This window comes from Vigna angularis, chromosome 1 (genome assembly GCF_016808095.1).
Source record: "Vigna angularis cultivar LongXiaoDou No.4 chromosome 1, ASM1680809v1, whole genome shotgun sequence".
NCBI classification, from domain to species: Eukaryota; Viridiplantae; Streptophyta; class Magnoliopsida; order Fabales; family Fabaceae; genus Vigna; species Vigna angularis.
This window is the reverse complement of record NC_068970.1, coordinates 61,787,878-61,807,571: the sequence shown is the minus strand read 5'-3', so window position 1 is coordinate 61,807,571 and position 19,694 is coordinate 61,787,878. Positions and strand designations below refer to the sequence as shown.

The 19,694-nt window shown below is 33.3% G+C and overlaps 2 protein-coding genes and 1 long non-coding RNA gene across 4 annotated transcripts; 1 reads left to right on the top strand and 2 right to left on the bottom strand.

Moving 5' to 3' along the window:
- Window positions 1-9,270: 9,270 nt before the first annotated feature.
- On the bottom strand, window positions 9,271-9,985 carry LOC128196088 (uncharacterized). The gene is made up of 2 exons (XR_008248198.1): window positions 9,739-9,985; window positions 9,271-9,666 (listed from the first exon to the last, which is right to left on the bottom strand). It is a non-coding gene; the product is annotated as an uncharacterized LOC128196088 (long non-coding RNA).
- An 816-nt stretch (window positions 9,986-10,801) lies between these two features.
- On the top strand, window positions 10,802-12,398 carry LOC108347055 (protein LURP-one-related 17). Of its 2 annotated transcripts, XM_052875707.1 has the most exons (4): window positions 10,802-11,060; window positions 11,181-11,265; window positions 11,698-12,092; window positions 12,242-12,398. In XM_052875707.1, exons 1-4 carry the CDS (start codon window positions 10,978-10,980, stop codon window positions 12,303-12,305), a joined length of 627 nt encoding a protein of 208 aa, XP_052731667.1. In that variant the 5' UTR covers window positions 10,802-10,977; the 3' UTR covers window positions 12,306-12,398. The 2 variants fall into 2 exon arrangements, with proteins under 2 accessions (XP_052731667.1, XP_017441658.2); XM_017586169.2 differs by having other exon boundaries at window positions 10,814-11,265.
- Window positions 12,399-12,903: 505 nt separating this feature from the next.
- On the bottom strand, window positions 12,904-17,728 carry LOC108347688 (uncharacterized). The gene is made up of 7 exons (XM_017587086.2): window positions 17,412-17,728; window positions 16,321-16,659; window positions 16,082-16,237; window positions 14,843-15,177; window positions 13,974-14,484; window positions 13,807-13,839; window positions 12,904-13,677 (listed from the first exon to the last, which is right to left on the bottom strand). The coding sequence occupies exons 1-7, from the start codon at window positions 17,497-17,499 to the stop codon at window positions 13,157-13,159; spliced, it is 1,983 nt and encodes a 660-aa protein (XP_017442575.1). The 5' UTR covers window positions 17,500-17,728; the 3' UTR covers window positions 12,904-13,156.
- Between the last annotated feature and the right edge of the window lie 1,966 nt (window positions 17,729-19,694).

Genomic DNA, 19,694 nt, shown 5'->3' with positions numbered 1-19,694 from the left:
GTCAGCTTCCCTTTAAAGATTCTACTACTGTTTACACTGCACCGCTTCAATTAGTTTTCACGGATATCTTGGGTCATTCTTCTATACCTACTTCATGTGGTTCTCAATACTATTTATCTTTCTCCTTACTATTTATTCTCTCGTAAAAATAACATGACTTTGTTGAAAGGCTTAATCGATGGGGTGCAAGACTAACTGATGGGATGCAGAATGAAGGGGAAAACGGCCTTTAGGTTCACTTAAATTGGATTAAGGTTGTCTTTGACTATTCACACTTTGGATAGGGTGCAGGAAGAAATATGTTAGGTTATAGGAAGCAATTTCCTTTACAAGATCTCTTCGAACATTTTAGGTTGGGTTTAAAAAATAGGCCCAATTTATGCTGAGAATGAAGTAGAGTGTTTCTTTCTATTCTACCTCACATTTCTCTCTACACCCCTACATTTTTTAAAAATCCTTACATCCTACTTTTTTTTCTTTTCTTCAACGGATTTTAAAATTCGTTAAAGAAAATAAATTTCAACAATTTAAAATTTATTGAATAATTTTTTGAAAACAGATTTTAAAATCCGTTGAAGAATGATATTTTTAAAATGCGGAGGTAAAAAAGAAATGCGAGGAGGTAAAAAAGAAATGCGAGGAGGTAAAAAAGAAACACTCAATGAATTATATAATTTGTTGAAAATTTTACAATACTTCATTGAGTTTTTCTTACAAAATGTCGAAATCCAATTTTATTTTTATTGGATATTATCGAAATTTGATTATAGAATTATATTTATAAACGTTTCACTCTACTTTATTTAATCATCTATACTTTTATCAAATACAATGTAAAAAAAGCAGGTAAGAAAAAACTACAAACATTAATAAAGCAACGTAATATAAAAAAAAAGCGCAAATATATACATATCTGATTTTCATATCCGATTCTTCATTAATAGGATATTTACATCCGATTACTTCATTCTCGAATTTTCATATCCGAGTACACGTCTTCACAGTTTTATTTTTCCTAAAATATTTATATTAAATTAAAAAATTCATAAAAGTTATTTTTTAATAATTAAAATTTATCTCATTAAATTATAAATTCATAAAAATTAATAAATAAACGTAGACATAATTATAAAATAATTAAATAATTAAATAAGTAATATAATTGATATAGAGTAGACAAAAAAATGTTGGGAGAGAAACACTATTAAGCACCGTAAGAGATTACCAGGGATGCAATGGGGTGTAGGGATTTTTAATAAATGGGAAATGGGTTGGGGAAATGAGGTATAGGTTTCTTAATAAATAAGAAATGAAAGTGCATGTTTCATCAATCAGAGATATTTTAGAAAATTAGAGACTTAGGATGAAAAGCTTGGAGGTGCAGATGAAACACTCTAATTGTAAATCAGGTTGCTAAGTTAAAAAAGAAACACTTCTACAATAAGAACATAAATGACTCCTGCTATTTACACTCCCCTATTGTATCTTTTATTTAAAATGACATACTTAGCCTTGTGTTTTTCCTTCTTTTCAGAACACTCGTATTGAGCTCAGGCACTTCTCTGCATCTTTTTATACTTTCCCCCTCCGAACTCAGAAAAAGCTTCTGATGTTATAAAATTAATTAAAGTGAGGTTTCCAATTAAATTAGAAAGTTTTTACAGTCATAAGATTATTGTTTTTCCTCCCAAGCCTTGCTTGGAAATATCTCTTGAAAAAATACTTCCAGAAACATTTGTTTTGTTTCTTAAGTGTTTGATAGAATGCCTGTAAGAAAATAAAATGTGTTGGAGAAACATTTGTGGAAAGTTAAACAAAAAGATTGGTACGAGAGATGTTTGCGTGAAGAATAATAGGTTTGTATATCCTCACCTCTAAGAACGAACCTTTTAGCTTCAATATTTGGTTTAGTTGGCTACAACTGTAGTTTGCATTAACAGATACCAACTCAGTTTTCCAATGAGTGAAATATTCCAATGAGTTTTCCAAATGAGTCTAAAATCAAGTTAAATGAAATCTAATAATGCTAAATAATCTATGTTAAATTTCTTGTTGCACACCAATTATATTTATTACTTATTACTTACTATCGGTATACTTGCTTCTCCTCTTAGAATTAACTTAAAAAAAACAATATTAAAACTAAATAAGGTTACTACGTGAATACTAACCTAATTTATTTTTATTTTAGTTTTTTCTATAATTAATATTCATTTAATAAACACTAATTTTAATAAATATTAATCCATCAACACTAGTTATATTTATTTTTAATATTTATTTTAGTTATTAACACATTTTTTATTCAATAAAAGATTTTAAACAAATTACTTTTTTTTTTCTAAAATCATAATCTTTTGCATCCTATTAAAGTCAGATAAATGGTAATAGCGTTGCAAATTTTCTAACACTAATATTTTGAAATTAAATTTATGTTTTTATAGTGATTTTTTATTTGAAGTTAATCATAAAAAAATATTTTTGACAATGTTATTACAAATTTTAATGCAATAATTTTTTTAAAATAAATTGGGGTGTGAAAATTGATAGTTACATAAATATACATATACTTATCAAATATTGTTGTATTTCAAATTAATTACAAAAAGTGTATTTCTAACATTGTTAGTGTAACTTTCAATGTAATAAATACTATTTGAAATAAATTAAAATACAAAAAGTAATGATTACACATAAATACATAAAATTATGAAATTTCAAGCTCCATCAAATTACCAATTATTTGAAATTATATATAATTATTTGGAATAACATTTAACCATTATTTGTGAAATATTCTTTTAATTGAAAGTGTTACCTTATAAATTTTGAATCACAAAACAATTTGACATAAATGCTTTGAAATGTGTATTATACTATGAAATTAATCATGATTAGGACATAATAAATTATCTAGCGACTAAGGAATAAGTTTGAATATTATTTTCCAAATTTTTTAACATCCACATAGTCCGGATAAAGCTCCAGTAAATTTATTTATTTATTTATCTTTCACCAATTCAAACATGCCATTAAGAAACATTAAGCCAAACATTCAGTTAAATTCAGTTAAGCAAGATCAGAAATGACGAAATGAAACGATCAAGCGTCCAACAAATCAAACTTCGTTTAGCCTAAAAATTCCGCTTTTGCTCAGTGAATTTAAATGGTTAAGTGAAATTGACAATTTATCTAAAACTTCGAGGAAAAGAGGTTCGTAGCAGAAAGAAAATAAAAGAAAAAGAAAAAGAAAACTGTTCAGAACACTTAAAAGAAGCAACAAGATGTTGGATTTTTCATTTTTGTTTTTCCTACTTTCCAGTATGAAGCCAATATATGCCATACCTCCAAATTAAATAGGAGTAATAATATGATAAGATAATACATTTTTACATTTATTTAACATACAATATAAAAATAAAATGATTGTAGAGAATTTTTCAATAAAAAAAATAAAGAGTAAAAACAAATAGTGTAAGGGCCTGAAAATATATGACAGTTGAGCCTTATGTTGAAACAGTCAGGCCCATAACACTAAGGACACTATGACCTTAGGAGGGACTTTTCAGATCTGAGTTCATTATCTCAGCTTCTCATTCTCTCTCTAAAAAGCTTGTTCCTCCATTTCTCTCCGCCTTCTCTCTACCATTCCCTCACGTTTAGTGGTTGCATGTTGGATTAGGTGGTGCTCTAGTGACCGCGGCGTAAAGACCTTCACAACCATCCGAATAGATTTTCATTCTTCAGCGCGTAAGTAGCTCTTCATTGTTCTCCGCTGTTTGGGACCTAGGGCAAGTTGCATGTGCCTAGTGTACCCTCCTTTACGTTTTCCTCCGTTCATTCTAGCTCGAAGAGCTGTTCTTGATCACCGCATTGCGGGTTGTAGGGTGCTGTCTAGATTATTCGGGTGTGGGGTACTGGAGCTGCGGGTCTTTGAGCTGAGCAAAGAAGTTTCAAGGTAAGGGGAGCTAGAAGATTTCTTTAATTGGTTGCTTGAACTGTATGTTGAGTTTTGTACTGTTGTACTGTTGATATTGTGTTTTGATTTGGAAAGACTTAGTTGCATGTGTTGGGTTGAATGACTGTGAAATTGGATTGTGATGTATGTAAACTGTTTTGAGATGTATTTAAATTCTATAATGTCTATGTTGATGCGTTTGGACTGAGAGACATGTTGTAACAGTGAATGGATGGAAAAATTGGTATTCTGTAAGGGTTTTGAGTCACTTGAGAGGAAGTGAGGTAGTGATTTTTGGAAGTAAGGGTTCTGGGCACATTTGGGCTGTGGGGACATCTTAGGCAAGTCATTTGTGACCTGTTAGGATCATAAAACTGGACTAGAACATGTTAGAAGTGGTAAAATCGAAATTGGGTCCTTAAGTTGTGGAAATTGATGTTCAAAAGACAAAACTTGATCTTAATCACTTTAGAATGGTAGTAGGAATGATCAGAATCATTTAGATGAGTTTAATTAAGTATAAAACAAGAATTAAGGGTGTTAGAAGTTAGTAAAAATGGTTAGGAATGGTTGTGTTAGGTGTTGTTCATAATTATGCAGAAATTTTGCAGAATTATGCAGTTTCGCAACTGATAACCGTTCGGTCATGCACTGTTGAGTGTTCGATCGTAATAGCGTTCGGCCTTAGTGCTCGGTCTTGTTAGCGTTCGGTCTTAGTGCTTGGTCTTAAGTAGAGTTCGGCCTTAGTGCTCGGTTTTGTTAGTGTTCGGTCTTAGTGCTCGGTCTTAAGTAGAGTTTGGCCTTAGTGCTCGGTCTTGTTAGCGTTCGGTCATAGTGCTCGGTCTTAAGTAGAGTTCAACCTTAGTGCTCGGTCTTGGTAGCGTTCGGTCTTAGTGGATGGTCTCTCAAGTAGCGTTCGGTCTCTTAAGGAGAGTTTGGTCTCTTAAGTAGCGTACGGTCTTAATGGGTGGTTTTGGTAGCGTTCGGTCTTAGTGGATGGTCTCTTAAGTAGCGTACGGTCTTAGTGGGTGGTCTTGGTAGCGTTCGGTCTTAGTGGATGGTCTCTTAAGTAGCGTACGGTCTTAGTGCTCGATCTTGGTGGCGTTCGGTCTTAGTGGATGGTCTCTTAAGTAGCATACGGTCTTTGTGGGTGGTCTTGGTAGCGTTCGGTCCTAGTGGATGGTCTCTCAAGTAGCATTCAGTCTCTTAAGTAGCGTTTGGTCTCAGGTAGCGTTCGGTCTCTCTTAGTGAGCGGTCCTGAATAGTGTTCGGTCAATCTTCAGTCTTACCATTTATGGACTGTTCGGTCCTGTCCTTTGGGAAGTGAGATACCGTTCGGTCTCCACCATTCACAGGGGGTTCGGCCTTGTCCATTATGTGTTGATGTTTTCTGTTCGACCTATATTCCTATTTATTCCAGTATGCTATTTTACTTAATTGTTCCAGTTGCTTTAAGGGTTTATGTATGCATTAACATGTTGGTGTTAAAGTGGAAAGTATTAGTATTAGACGTAATTCCATGATCCTCAAGGGGGATACATGGTGGTGCCCTTTCAGTGTGTTTAGAATGATTTGCATGGTAGCTCAGTCTTGGGGGTTTTCCTGACGCTCCAATGGTCTTTCATTCTCAAGTAGAGAGGATTGATCCATGTGGTGAGGAGTAGCAGGAGGTCCTAGTCTTGGGTGCTTCCAGTATGGCCCAAGGTGAGTGATAACGGACTAACCTCGTGAGTGTGGTAGGGTGAAACTCATTGGCAATGACTTTGCAAAGCAGTAGAAGCCACCACGAGTGCATAACCCGCCATAGCTCGGCAATCATTCTAAGTCCGGACGAGTCAAGTTTAAGTGCAACAAGTCATGTTTGTATAATATAGTATATTCGTCTTTACTTGCATGTTGCCTATGACTGTTATAACATGATTTTATATCTAGCTCACCCTTGCTTGTGTGTTTGTGTTTGCTTGGGTATGCTTTCTTTTGCAATGATCATCCACTTGGATGTGAGCAGAGATGGATGAGGTGCCTCTGGAGTAGGCTTTGGAGGAAGATGATACTGCTGCTTAGTCTCCTTAGGATTCTATCAGTCATTCCTTATTTTTTTTTTGAAATACTCTAGTATGCATACGTTTTAAATTCTGACTCCTTATCGGATGACTGTACGCTTAACAAACTTTATTTACAGTCTACTCTAATTGTTTTCTTTTATATAAATGTGGACTTACTACGTATATGCTTATATATTACAAATAGTGTCAAATAAATATAAAAAATTTATCTATATCAAAATATTATTTTTTTCATATAAGCCTACAACTTAATATTAATATTTTATAAAATTTTATATAAAATAAAATGATAATAAAGTCATATGTTTTTATATTTATTTTTATTTGATACACAATATAAAGATATTTTTTCAAAAATAAGAGAATAAAAAATAAAAAAAATAGTGTAAATAAATATAAAAAAAAATTGTGTACCAGAATATTATTTTTTTATAAAATAATAATATGTCAAAAGAACAAACATAAAATGCCAAAAATAGAATATACAATAATATATTAAAGTTGTTTATGCGTATAGAACACATAACCAGTTTATAATTGACTACTAGTTTGATTTTGAAATTTACGTGGTTGTTTTATGAGGAATCTATGTGTTCGGTTTGGTAACCTTTAAACCTAGTTTTACCTAGCTTGTTGCCTAGCCATACATTGTCTCTGGCTTTTATCTTCGAGAATTTCCTCCACAATCAAATTGCAGGTTTTAGAAAGTCATTCAAACCCACTTGTTATTTTTTTTTTCTAAGTGGAACTGACATAAACCCCACTTACCATTTCTACCAAGTCTATATCTCATTCAAAATATACAACATAAAATAAAGTGAAATTAAGCATGGCCTTTGATGATTGTGAATAGGTATATGCCACCAACTTTTTCAATATTTCGCCTAAACCAAACAAAAAAGGAATCTTCAAGTTTTGTACATCTTATTAAGAAGGGCTATTCTTATTTTTATAACTATACTTTTTAATGTTAATGATTAATGTGACACACCTTTAGAATAAATCCTATGACATCTTTTACTTTATATACATATTCTGTATGTGCATCCTTAGTATCTGTGTGCGTGAATGCGTCTACAATAAAAAAATTAGCAGAGGACTAGTTAGTAATACAAGCACTGAACAATTTACTATCTTTAGTGTATAGTGAAAAATTATTTAATATTAAAATTAGTATATAAGAAAACGAATCAAATTCTATGATACTGTATTATATATACTGAGTAACTAAGTTTTTTCAATAATTCAAGAATAAATAGATTGACTATATCGATACACATCGATTAGAGATAAGACTAAATTATAATATATAAATAATATGTAAACCTCATTTACAAACCAATTTTATAGGATAAAATTAGGCTTAAGAAAAATCACTCTCTATTATAGTATCAAAGCCAAATTAAAATATAATTATTGTTTTCAATAATGTTGATTGAATTGCATTAACGAAAATTCAATGTTTCAAAAGTTTAGAAGATAAATTTTGAGTAGAATTGTATTTTGTGGGAAAGAAGAGCACATTTATGGTACCTTTGACGGAAAATGGAATGCAATATTAGAATGTGTGTGTTATGATATTATGATTGAAAATGTGTAAAGCATTAGTGGTTGGATAAGAGAAGAGTGAAAAGAGCTTATCCATGAAACACTGTGCGAATGCAGGCTAATGCGGCAACTGTTCACCAGTTTCAACACACTTGCAAATAGAAAGCCGTTTTTAAGCATAAAGATCTTTATATTATCACATGCATGGGCAGCCATAAACTGTTTGTCCATAATTTAGTATGTAGATGAGGTAATGCATCAGACAATAAGTACTTATCTCAGACGTTTTTTTTTTATATTTGAAATCGCATTAGTGACATCATCGCAGGTCTTGTATTAAATGCTTAAAGATGCTTTAGTTCTAAATTTTTAATTGAGTTAAAAGATTAATTTCTATTTATTTTTAAAATTAAAAACTAAAAGATATTAATTAAGAACAATTTTTAATTTTGCTTAAAGTTTAGGTGTGTTTGGGTTTTATTTGCAAACTTCTTTTTGTATTAAAAATGTAATTAAACATGGCTGCTCGTACAATTGGTGGAGGCTAGTGTAAAACACTTCATTTATCATATTTCATTTATTATATTAAATGATATATTTGTTTATATAAAAAATTTCAAGAAGATAATTATTTTTATATAAAATTTGAAATATTTTATTGTTTTTATCGAAATTTTGAATATGAATTTTTGGATAGATGATAAGATATAAGTAATTTAATGATTCCTGATATAAGTTCATGAGAACTGAGATACAATGAAATATCTACTTACATTATTGACTGGACTTGACCGAACTGCACCGAATCGGATTGAACTGGATTAGACCGAACCGAATCAGACTGGATTAGATCAGACTGCATCGGAGTGAACCTAATCGGACTGGATCGGACTGGACATGACCGAACCGCACTAAATCAAACCAAATCGAGCCAAGCCGAACCAAGTTGAACGAGCCGAGCGGAGACGAGTCGAGCCAGACTAGACCAGACCCGACCGAACAGAACCAAACTGAAACGATTCAGACCGGATCGAATCGAACCGAACTGAACCGAATCAGATCAAATCGAACCGAATCAAACCAGATCGGACCAGAAGGAATCGAACCAAATTAAATTGAATCAAACTAAACTAGACCAAAATGAATCAAACCAAACTGTATCGGACCAAACTGGACCAAACCACACTAAACTAGACCAAACTAAACCAAACCAAACCGAATCATACCGGACCAAAATCCTTTGAACAATTTTTTTATCATTTATTAGATTCTAGATAATATATCGTTATAGTTTGGCATACAAACAGGTAGAGATGAAACCCGTACTGAACCCTGTTCTCATGTTCTTTCTAAATTCTCAATCTGGCTATATGATACACACGAATATTGGTTAAATTTGCCGACAGAGCCACATAGTGTTTTGAGCATGGCTTTCTCGGTTTCCATGAATTTAAGAACATGATAACATTAAGATGTAACATTTTCCTATCTTTTCTTTGTTTCGTCTTTGAGTGCTGTTACATTACATTATTAATATTTGCATGCAGCAGAATAGTCGCTGAACTCTGCCAAGTTATTCAGTGCCACTTCAAACTTTCCAACTCATGACTTTACTTTCTTCCTTAAGTTCTTCCACGAAGACACTAATAATTTACTGGGATCCTTAATTCTGTGTGCTCATTCTCCTCATCCGAAAAATAATGATAATAATACAATATATATATATATATATAACTGTTACAATAGCTGCAGATGAAATATAAATGTTTTATCTTAAGAAGTTGCCGACTAGGGACTGGAATTGATTTGTCTTTATCTAATCAGCTTTTTGATAATCACATTTCTTAATTGTAATCACATTTCTGTTTTTCTCTATTCTAAATTACTTTTAAAAAATATAACGAGCCTTCTGAATAGTAAATACTCTCTGATAAAGAAAAAACTTGAAAAAAATGGACCTTTATTTCACCGTTATTGCTGTCTTCGTTGATTTACAGCAACAATGTTCCATCTGCTTTAATTATTGTAGAATATATCACGTGCACTCTGGAAATGGTAGACCCCATTGCGCATGTCCTTTGCTTTGTTTTCCAACTATAATGAGAGAAAAAAATTAAGAAAATTGGGATAAAAATATTTAGTCAAAAAGTTGGTTCGAAATATTACAAATTTTCTTTGATCACTCTATAGGTGAGTAGTGATGAGTCCTCCTTCCGCAACTTCAATCACTTCCCAGTTTCCTTTTCCGTATCTTTCGCGAAACCATACGTAGCCAACAAACACAAACAATTTTGAAGCACTCAACCTTTGAAAAACTAAAAACAAGATATGAGATTTGTGAGTGTACGATGCAACCTTGCCGGCACACGCGTCACCATTCTCCAACACCCGTCAACAATGATTTCATCATCGACAGTTCCTTCCAAATATCTCTCCTCATTCATCTTATCCAAAATAAAATAAAAATTGTATGTGTAAATTTAAGGTACACAAGGACGGTGGATAGCTAAAATCATTCACACAACAACATTTTTTATATTCAAGAAAAAACATATTATTCTTGAATGGACAAAGTATAATGTTTATTATCATTCGGGGACCAAAAAATATTATCATTTGGGGACCAAGTTCGCGTGATGTAAGAAAGAGCATCGTGTGGTGATGTTGCTTGTTTTTTTTAGTGGACTAAAATGTTCATTTGATATATATATATTATACTCAAACTTCTATAATTGATCCCCAAGACCGAATTTATCATTTCGTTACACGCCTCTGTACATGAATGATAAGATCAAATTTAATTTAGACACTCATTCCTGATTCCTGCACATATATGAAGATCTCAGTCAAACCGATCCACCTTTTATTTTCCACTGTTTCAAAATTCAAAGTTCGAATTTATCTCCCTTTTTCACTTTCCTGTAGAATTTGGAATTTGCTAGTGTGAACGCAATGAGCAAGGAGTGTTTATAATATTTCAAATTGCACTCTACAGTTGATAAATAAAGGAAAAGAAAATTACAAAAGTAAAAGAAAGAAGTCAAAGAAGTGGAGAAAACAATGAATTGGGTCCTAGAGCGTGTAACTTTTGATAAAGACACATCAACATTCTCGTCCCACACTAGCCTCCAAAAAGTTGCTGTGTTCTTCTAAGTGCTGATTAACCCGTATTGTCGCCCTTGGCTTTGCACTAGAAGCAGAATTAAGACCAACTCCATCACCTATTTTATTGTTTGAAAACGTGGCCACATATTGGAAGTCGTGTGAACGCGTAGTATACCTTGTTGTAGCTCTATATATATATAATACTACCCCTAAGAGGTTACATATATTCCGCCGAACCATTACTGACAGTGTTAACCTCAGACTGAAGAAAATACAAGTAGAAAGAGTTGGAGCAAGATCATGAGGGTGTTTCCCAGGTTCAAGTTTCTGTCACGAGCAGTGCACGAGGAACACGAGGGTGAGCATGATGGGGAGAGAAGCAGGTACCCTTTAACGGAAGGAAGCTTGTGCACGTCCTTAACGCTAACAGTTTGGAAAAAATCCCTAGTGATTAGTTGTAAAGGGTTCACCGTCATTGATTCGTATGGAAACCTTGCTTATAGGGTTGACAATTACATCGGGCACCCCAATGAAGTCATTCTTATGGACGCTTCAGGAAACTCTGTCCTCACTCTGCGCCGCTCCAGGGTATGCATGCCTTCCCCTTCATCTTTCTTTCTATGCTTTAATGCATAAGTTGTTCAATTTCTCTGTACAAGACTTTCAAGATCGAAGCAGATGAAAATGTGATAAAGTTGCAATTTTGTAGCTGGTGAAAACTCTTTATAAACAAATGGGATACGACCATTATTGCACTGTTTGCACTAACTATAATATGCGGATGGTGGTTCTTTGTTAATTATGTAAAATGGTACCTGTGGTTTGTAAAAGAATTTAGTTAAAATGTACTATCAGCACGATTTTGTTGTGCACACGTCTAATCATAGATCTGTTTGAAGTAATTTCTGATGAATTTAGGAGTGTAAACATCAAATACGATTGGTTGATGGTTGATGCCATTAAGAATTAAATAATTTAAGATGGTATTGTAGATGACATGTTGATTTTGTTTGATTGCAGAAGCTGGGATTAGTAGATAGCTGGTTTGTGTATGAAGGGGAAAGAGGGAAGCAGGGTACGAGAAGTAAGTGGAGTAAATCGAATAACAGTCCAGTTTGTTGTGTAAGGAAGCGTGTGAATATTTTAGACGGCAAGCCCAAGGTTCAGGCCTACGTGTATCGTGTAGCATCGGACTCAGATAAACGACATGCGGCATTCACAGTTGAAGGTTCCTATGCACATAGGACATGTAAAGTGTTCGATGAGTGCAAGAAGGCTGTGGCTGAAATCAAGAGAAAGGAGGCCAATAGCAAAGACGTCTCTTTCGGGATAGAGATTTTTCAATTGGTTGTTCACCCTGGCTTTGATCCTAGCTTTGCCATGGCACTCGTTTTACTACTGGATCAAATGTTTTCGTAATATTCTCCTAGAGTAACACGTTTCTTGTTTCTATATCCACTACCATTTTACTCCAAAGGCATTGTAAATTACAAGAGATGTTTATAAAACGAAAAAGACAATTGACGTAGTCAACTATTTACAGTGTGTTTAATTTCGTGTTTAGGAACAATGAACGCACGTCAAGCAAGAAGCTAGACAGAGCAGCGTTCACGTTTTATTTGGTTTGAGGTGGAAAACCGCTGTCACGTACATTCACAACGTGGAATCAAAGATGGCTTAACCTGTCAAATTATATCTTACGAATGGGAATTCATTTCTTACTTGTGCTTCACAAGAGACTGATGAGTATACAAACAGTTCAAATCGTCGGAGACTTCGTCCTCCCTATAAATAAATGCCTTAAAAGTTAAATAGAAGGAAAACTCGTTCTATTCAATAAATAAATGAGGAAGGAACTCTATCATTTTACCATATTTAAAAGACAAGACTATTTGCAAATGGACAGTATCGCAAGGTACACCTGCACATGGATGCTAATAAATTTGGATCCTCTTCAGCTCCCTTCCCTCCTGCGGCCATCATGCAGCCAATATCTAAACCCTTAAATTTGTTATTACACAGAAATGGGAGAGCGGAGAGATGAGAGTGTATAATGGATGATTGGAATTTCGAATAGAGGGAAGTGTAAATGGAGAGAGGCCGGAAGGATATGGATCCGAAACTGCGAACCTAGCAATTTGGCAATTACCTCAGTAGAAACTAGTATAAGAACCATGGTTTAGAATGATAGTTGCATGCAATAAATGAAAGATCCACACACAAAGAAACAAGGAAACTTAATCTTACTAATTCATCGTACTCTGCGGTGAGAAAAAATTCTGCTGTTTTATACACCTGTTTTAATGTTACAACATTTGAATCCTGTTTGCCTCTGAACGTGAACACTAGCAACGAATTCATCGTAGGCTTGCAGCCACAACATAACATTATATACAAAGTAGCCTTTTACTAACCTAACACCTGCTAATCACACAACAGCTGCCAGCTACTGATGTGTCTACAGTCAATAATTGTTTGATCAATCTGTGTTGTCTCTTCCCCTTTTCCAATCCATCACTACTAATTTTCCAACCTGCTGCTGACCATCATGAACCTTATTTAAATCCCTTGCAGGCGGGGGCATCATACAATGTTGCTTTAAGATGCTGGCATTTGTACGTTTGTTTTCCACAAACGAGTCTCTAACTTGTTTACTAGGTAATGATCTACTTGACTTCGAAATAGGCCACACAAAGTGTCCTTTCTTAGCATCATTATTGTAGTGACTACTGTTCTTGTTCTCAACTATGGAAAATCTTGCCTTCTTTGAGGGAATTATCTGCTCCATACTTCTGCCTGCCATGTCAGATCCAATCGTTGAAATTGATCTTGAAGTCATCTCTTCAAGTTTTTCATTTGATTTATAATGGCATGCTTTCATGGCTTTTTGTGAAGTTTTCCTTTGCCATCTTAATATTCCATCCGAGCTCTGCCTTGGAGACCGAGTTGCAATTTCACAGAGAGTTTGTGCAGCAGTTAATATTCTTGGACAACGCTCATCTGTCACAAAGAAAAATGTCAAGCAGGAGATCTCGCTATACTATAAACTTCAGTGAAACTTTTAGGTTAACAGGAAAAAGATTTACAAAACAGTTAAACAAGTGTACACATGAAAAAAAAAAAACATACCATTTTCTTTAGTATCAACTTGGCCTCCCAGTTCTGTATTTTCAGATAGAAATCAGTAGATCATTCACACAGAGAGATAGAGGGAAGGGGAGAAGAAAAGAATCAGAAGATAGAAAGAAACTAGAGATGAACAGTAACAGATTCAGGTAGCCTAAGAAAATCTTTACCTGCTTTAGCTTGAGAGTCTTCTGAACAAGATACAGAAGATGAAGAATCCAACTGATGGAAAGGACGGTTAGCAAAAAAAGATGAGAAATTCTTTTTTTCTGAACTACCAGACGAAGGAACAAGGCTCTGATCATAACTGAATGTATCAAGGTTTGTGAAGGAACTACGATCAGTATTTGTAGAGCCCGTAATGACACCTATCCTCGACCATTTACCTTGGCATGTGCTTCTACTCGCTGATGACTTAACTGCATCAGAATTAGTTCTAGAATGACCACCAAAAGCATGTGACCATGTAAAGGCAGGAAGGCTAGGCCGACGAGACAACTGTTTGCCAGAGCGTTGGTCATTATTACTATTCTTTGTGGTGGCAGCAGGCTTGGACACATCAAGCAGCAAAGACTCTAATTCCTGTAATGGATGGACTGCAAGTCGTTCCAAAACATCCTTTGGCTGATGTAATGGGAAGTCAAGCGGACTAGTTGAACTTTCTATTTCGCTACAATGATCCTGGATGTCAAGAGCTAGTAAGTTCAAAATGATATCAATATTATATACAGTTTTATTATCAGTGAAAGTAACTAGGCATAGATGCACATGCAAAACCAACTTGTTTTCGTGACTGGAGAAGCCAAATATGATGAAGGCAGCCTTTATGTAGCATATATGACAAAACTCATTGAAATTAAAATTTTATTTTATAAAAGCCAAAAATTAGCCCTGGCCCACCGGTCTCTCTGCTTATTCAGGAATAAGACTGTACAATGACCTTCCCACATACTTTCACATTGTCATGAGCCTTTGGCACAGGGTCCATTAGTTCTTTAAAGCCAAAAATGAAAAGATACTTGAAAATTTTAATACTAACCTTCTGACATGAGGACATATCTAATGACTGCTCTTTATCCCCATTACCAACACTTTCTGCTGCACAAACTGAACTCAATTGGCAAGTGGACATTTTCATGTTGGAGGAGTAGTCCACCTCAGACATATTTTGGGACTGAATAGATTTCGGGAGCTGAAGGATAGAGCACGCCTTTTTAACTGAATTCAAAAAACTTACACTCATATTTGATGTTTTTTTCCCTTTATCTTTGCTTAAAATGGGGCAGTCAAAAGTGCCCCTAAGGAGATCATCTAACGGTGGTTCATCCATAAGCTTTGTGACATCATGAAAATCATGTTTCAGACCGTATAGCCCTGGCAACAATTTCCAAACAAAAGACCCTTTGAAATTTGAAGTTTCACACAGTAATCACAGCTTTAGAGCATAAAAGAAACCAGAAAAGTTATTCTGGTAGAGAAGCTACGCATTATTAAACTTGTTAGTATTAATTAAACAGCTTTTATTAGTTGCTTCAAATTGTAGATAAACAGTGTTAGAACATATATAATTTGCTGATATCGTCACATGTGGGTTAGCTACTAATTCTCAGACATATAGCAAACTGATGCAGAATCACATTAGTAAGCAAAAAATTTCATATGTTCGCATAAAGATATGGCTCAGAAATAAATATAGATCATAGTTAAAAAAGAATAAATAATAGTCTATACCTCTACAAGTGCAAAGAATTTAACATAATTAAACTGCCTCTTCAGTGGCACGAGTATAACCAACCAGAATGATATCGTGTTCAAGATTCAAGAAGAATGTAAAAGGGTGCAATTCTTGAGAAATCAAGGGCATTATTGTAAGAAAACTGTGGTTCAAGAATATCTGTTATGAGCAACACAGCACGTTTGATTGCCTTTACTGGATAAGCACATAATGAAAATAGACCTGTTTCTGCCATCAATATCATTATAACCACGATGGCAAAAACAAGCCCCGGTTGTTTTATCAACTTGGTTTATGAAAGAATACACAATGTTTTTATTTCTGTATATAGTTAAGTAGACAACTTCAGACAGGCTTCCTCAAATGTTAAACGGAATGACCTGAATTTTTAGATAACTTAAATAACAAACAGATTAATCTTCCATCACAATGTCCAAGATGTACACTAAACAGATATATTGGGGAAAAAGTTCATCAAGAAAGAGAAATTAAATGAGATTTACGGAGAAAGAGAACAATAGGCCAAGCAATTACATTACATACCAAAAAAGTTGTTCCCTGAACTGGTAGAACTGAATATTGATGCACACGTCTTCATTGAGGATGAATCAAATTTAGTTTTTGCAGAAGGCACTTTAAAATTCCTCTTATCACCACGTTTGCTAGCATTGCTCCTTTGCTTTGGTAATTGACTTTTCTCTATACAAAAAGAAAATCAAGGAACAAAAAAGGTAAGAGCGTAGATAGGAAAACCACTGATAACTTGTTTGGGGGGAATATACCTGGAGAAGTACAGATTAAATTATTTGACCCAAGTTTATCCGAAATATCCTTTGACTCCTCAATTCCAATAGGGCTCAAAGAATCTTCCGGCTGGGATATCCGGGGCCTCTTTGAACATGAACTATTAGTCCTGCTGGATTTTGCAGCTTTTCGTTGTAACGATACACCTTCCAATCTGGAATTAATTACAGGACTACTTTTTCCATTAGCGCTAGGAGAATTTTTGGATGCCTCTTCACCCTTGAGATGAGGCAGCTGACTAGAATTCTTACAAAGTTGAGTTTCTGCAAATTTGTTGCAGGAGGAAAACTCGGCTGCTGTTTTTATATTTGCAACATCTGGCACAATAACAGTCGGTCAATTAAACCGTGTAATAAAACAAAAAGATGATGACGATATGGTTAAGGAAAAAAGAAATTAGTTGGCAAAACCCAAAGGAACATCTCAACCACTACCACATGTGTCCACAAAACAGATATCAGATAGCATGGGATAGGAACTAGTGTTGAAAGTTATACAACTGCAAAGTGCAAAAAGAAGCACAGTGGTTTAATCTGACACCCTATTTGGGGATGACTCGGATCTAAGCATTGAACAAAGAGAGTGAGCATATCCAGATTCTCCACCACTAAGCATTTTCTCCCAATTCCTGACGCTTAGCTAACACACATGCATGGCATATCAAGTTAAACCTTCCCTTATTTATTCAAGAAATATTATTGACAAGTGTAAGAGCTACACAGCCGCTGCCTTAGTCAGAGCACGAAGTTTGTCCCTAGGTTCATTTCTAACCATAATGATATGAAATTTACCAATATCCAGGCCAAAAAACAGTACAAAATCGCATAAATGATCTAAAATTACATTTCCCCAGCTTTCAAAATTGCATTATTTCATAACAGTCAAGACCACTAGCAAACAAACACCATAATATCACAGATCAAATCACAAAATCCCCAAAGCCAAGGACACACCCATACACATGCAGCAGTAACAAAAAAATCAATACAAGGGTAGAAAACAGTAAGGTAGAAAAGAAAACAAAAGAAATGAAAATAAAATAAGGGAAAGGATAATGAGAGAGAGCAACCATTTTGAATTAGCGAGAAACCCTCGGATCCCATCAATTTGGGTGTGGGTGCCAAGTCAAGTGGTAACGGCAATTCGAGAGCGTCCATAGACGGAACCCTAAACCCCTTCGCGAATCTGGTGGTGATGGTGGCGAGTGAGAAGTGAGGAGAGAGAAAGTGAGTGTTTGGTAAGAAGGAGCATGTTGCGGCTGTTGAAGAATTTCTAGGGCAAATTTTGGGACTCAAAGATCGCTATATATAGTTTTCGGGAAATGATCTGAAGCCTTTCGTCGGTGGGGAATATTCCGGTGAGGACACTTCTAAATTATTTTTATAGCACGCCTTTAATCTTCTTTGAGGCTGTTTTTTTAACCTCCTTGACGTGGCATTATCCATTTTCTGATGCATTAATAATACAGTGGCGCATGTTTATAACCCACATTAACGGACTATTACTGTAACTGACCTTTATTAAAGATATAAATACATTTTTAATCACTCATTTATTTTTATAATTAAAAATCTTTCTCCTTTTTAGCCTTTATCATACTTAAAAACATCTTATTGTATACATCATTTTAATATATATTTTTAGTTTCTACAATAACAGCTAAAATGAGTTAAAAATGACACTGCAGATAAATATCCTACTTGCTTTATTTCTTCTTTTTATTTTTATTCCACCAATCAAATTTTCCCCTTTTATTTATATATACTAATAAAATTACATTTATATGTTCATGTTTTTTTATGATAAATAATTAATTTAATTTTAAAATATAATTATATTTAAATAAATAATCATTTAAAAAGATAAATAGTAAAATAAAAAAAATTATTATTTAAAATTAAAAATAATAAGATAATTATTTTAATTTTTAAAAAAATCATTTAAAGAATGAAATTGTGTGCGTGTGTCTATATATATATATATATATATATATATATATATATATATATATATATATATATATATATATATATATATATATATATATATATATATATATATAGAGAGAGAGAGAGAGAGAGAGAGAGAGAGAGAGAGAGAGACTTTTTAAAAATATATAAAGGAAAACTTAATTTGCCAAATTATTTTTATTTTTGCTCTTAGTTAAATGATACTAAAATGTAAACTGAAAAGGTACATTAAAAATATGAATTAGAAAAAAAAATACCCTCTAAATCCAGTGGAAGAAAGTTATTATAACCTATTAAATTTGAATTGAGTTGAGTAATAAGAATGAAATGCAGTTGATTTCCTCATTGATTATTTTAAGATTTTTTATTGTAAATGCAATGTAAAAAGTGCATAAAAAAATTCAAATAAAATAATTCAGCACCTAAATTGATCAGTAAAAAAATGCGTTATAACTTAATTGGTAACATGGAATTTATAATTTAAAAGTGTATTTGCATTAAATTTAATAAAAAATGTATCATTTATTATTTGTATTCTATTCAAACCCACCTAACTAACTAACCGGAGTCATTTATAAAAATAAAAAATAAAAAGAAAAACTCAAGCCCATCTAGGATTGGTAAAATTCAGAAAATTACTAATGTGTTAACTCATGTATTTGTTTAGTTGTTTATTAATAATTAGGTTTGAAATTTATTCTTGTTACAAAATACATGTTCTGTGATTCTGTGCAACCTAATTATATGCGTTTCAAAGCTCTCTTTGACAAATGATGAAACAGATAGGTTGTCAACTAGATATACGTGTCAATAGCAAGAACACACATAGTGAAACTTTCCATGTGAAACATGATTGGTCAATTTTGTTAAAATTCAATCCATTGGTCAAACTACTTAACTATAATAATAAATCTATAATAGGATAAAAACCCCAGTCAATAAGTTAGAGTCAAATTGAATTAAAAAAATATAAATTTTGATATGAATTAAAAATAAATTCGGTTAATTAAGAATCTAATTATCTAGTTGAATATGTTGTGAGTCATTGACTCATCATATTATTAATAAATTATAAATATTAAATTATATTAAAAAAATCAAACTTTAAATACTCTTTTGTCTTTAAATATATTTGAATTGTATTGTATTTTTTTAACTTTTTATTAAATTTTAATTAAAATTTTTTTGTAACTTTTTTAGATTGAAAATTATGGGTCGTGTCAGAATCCTTAAAACTCCAACTTAGTGGAGTACATGTGTAAGCGAAATGGGTGTTTGAAATTCAGAAAGTGGAAGACAAGTGTGTGATGCAGATTGGACGAACGGTTTTGACGGTAGGAGTAAAACTTAAACTTTCAAATTTTCGTGTCACTTTTCTGCAT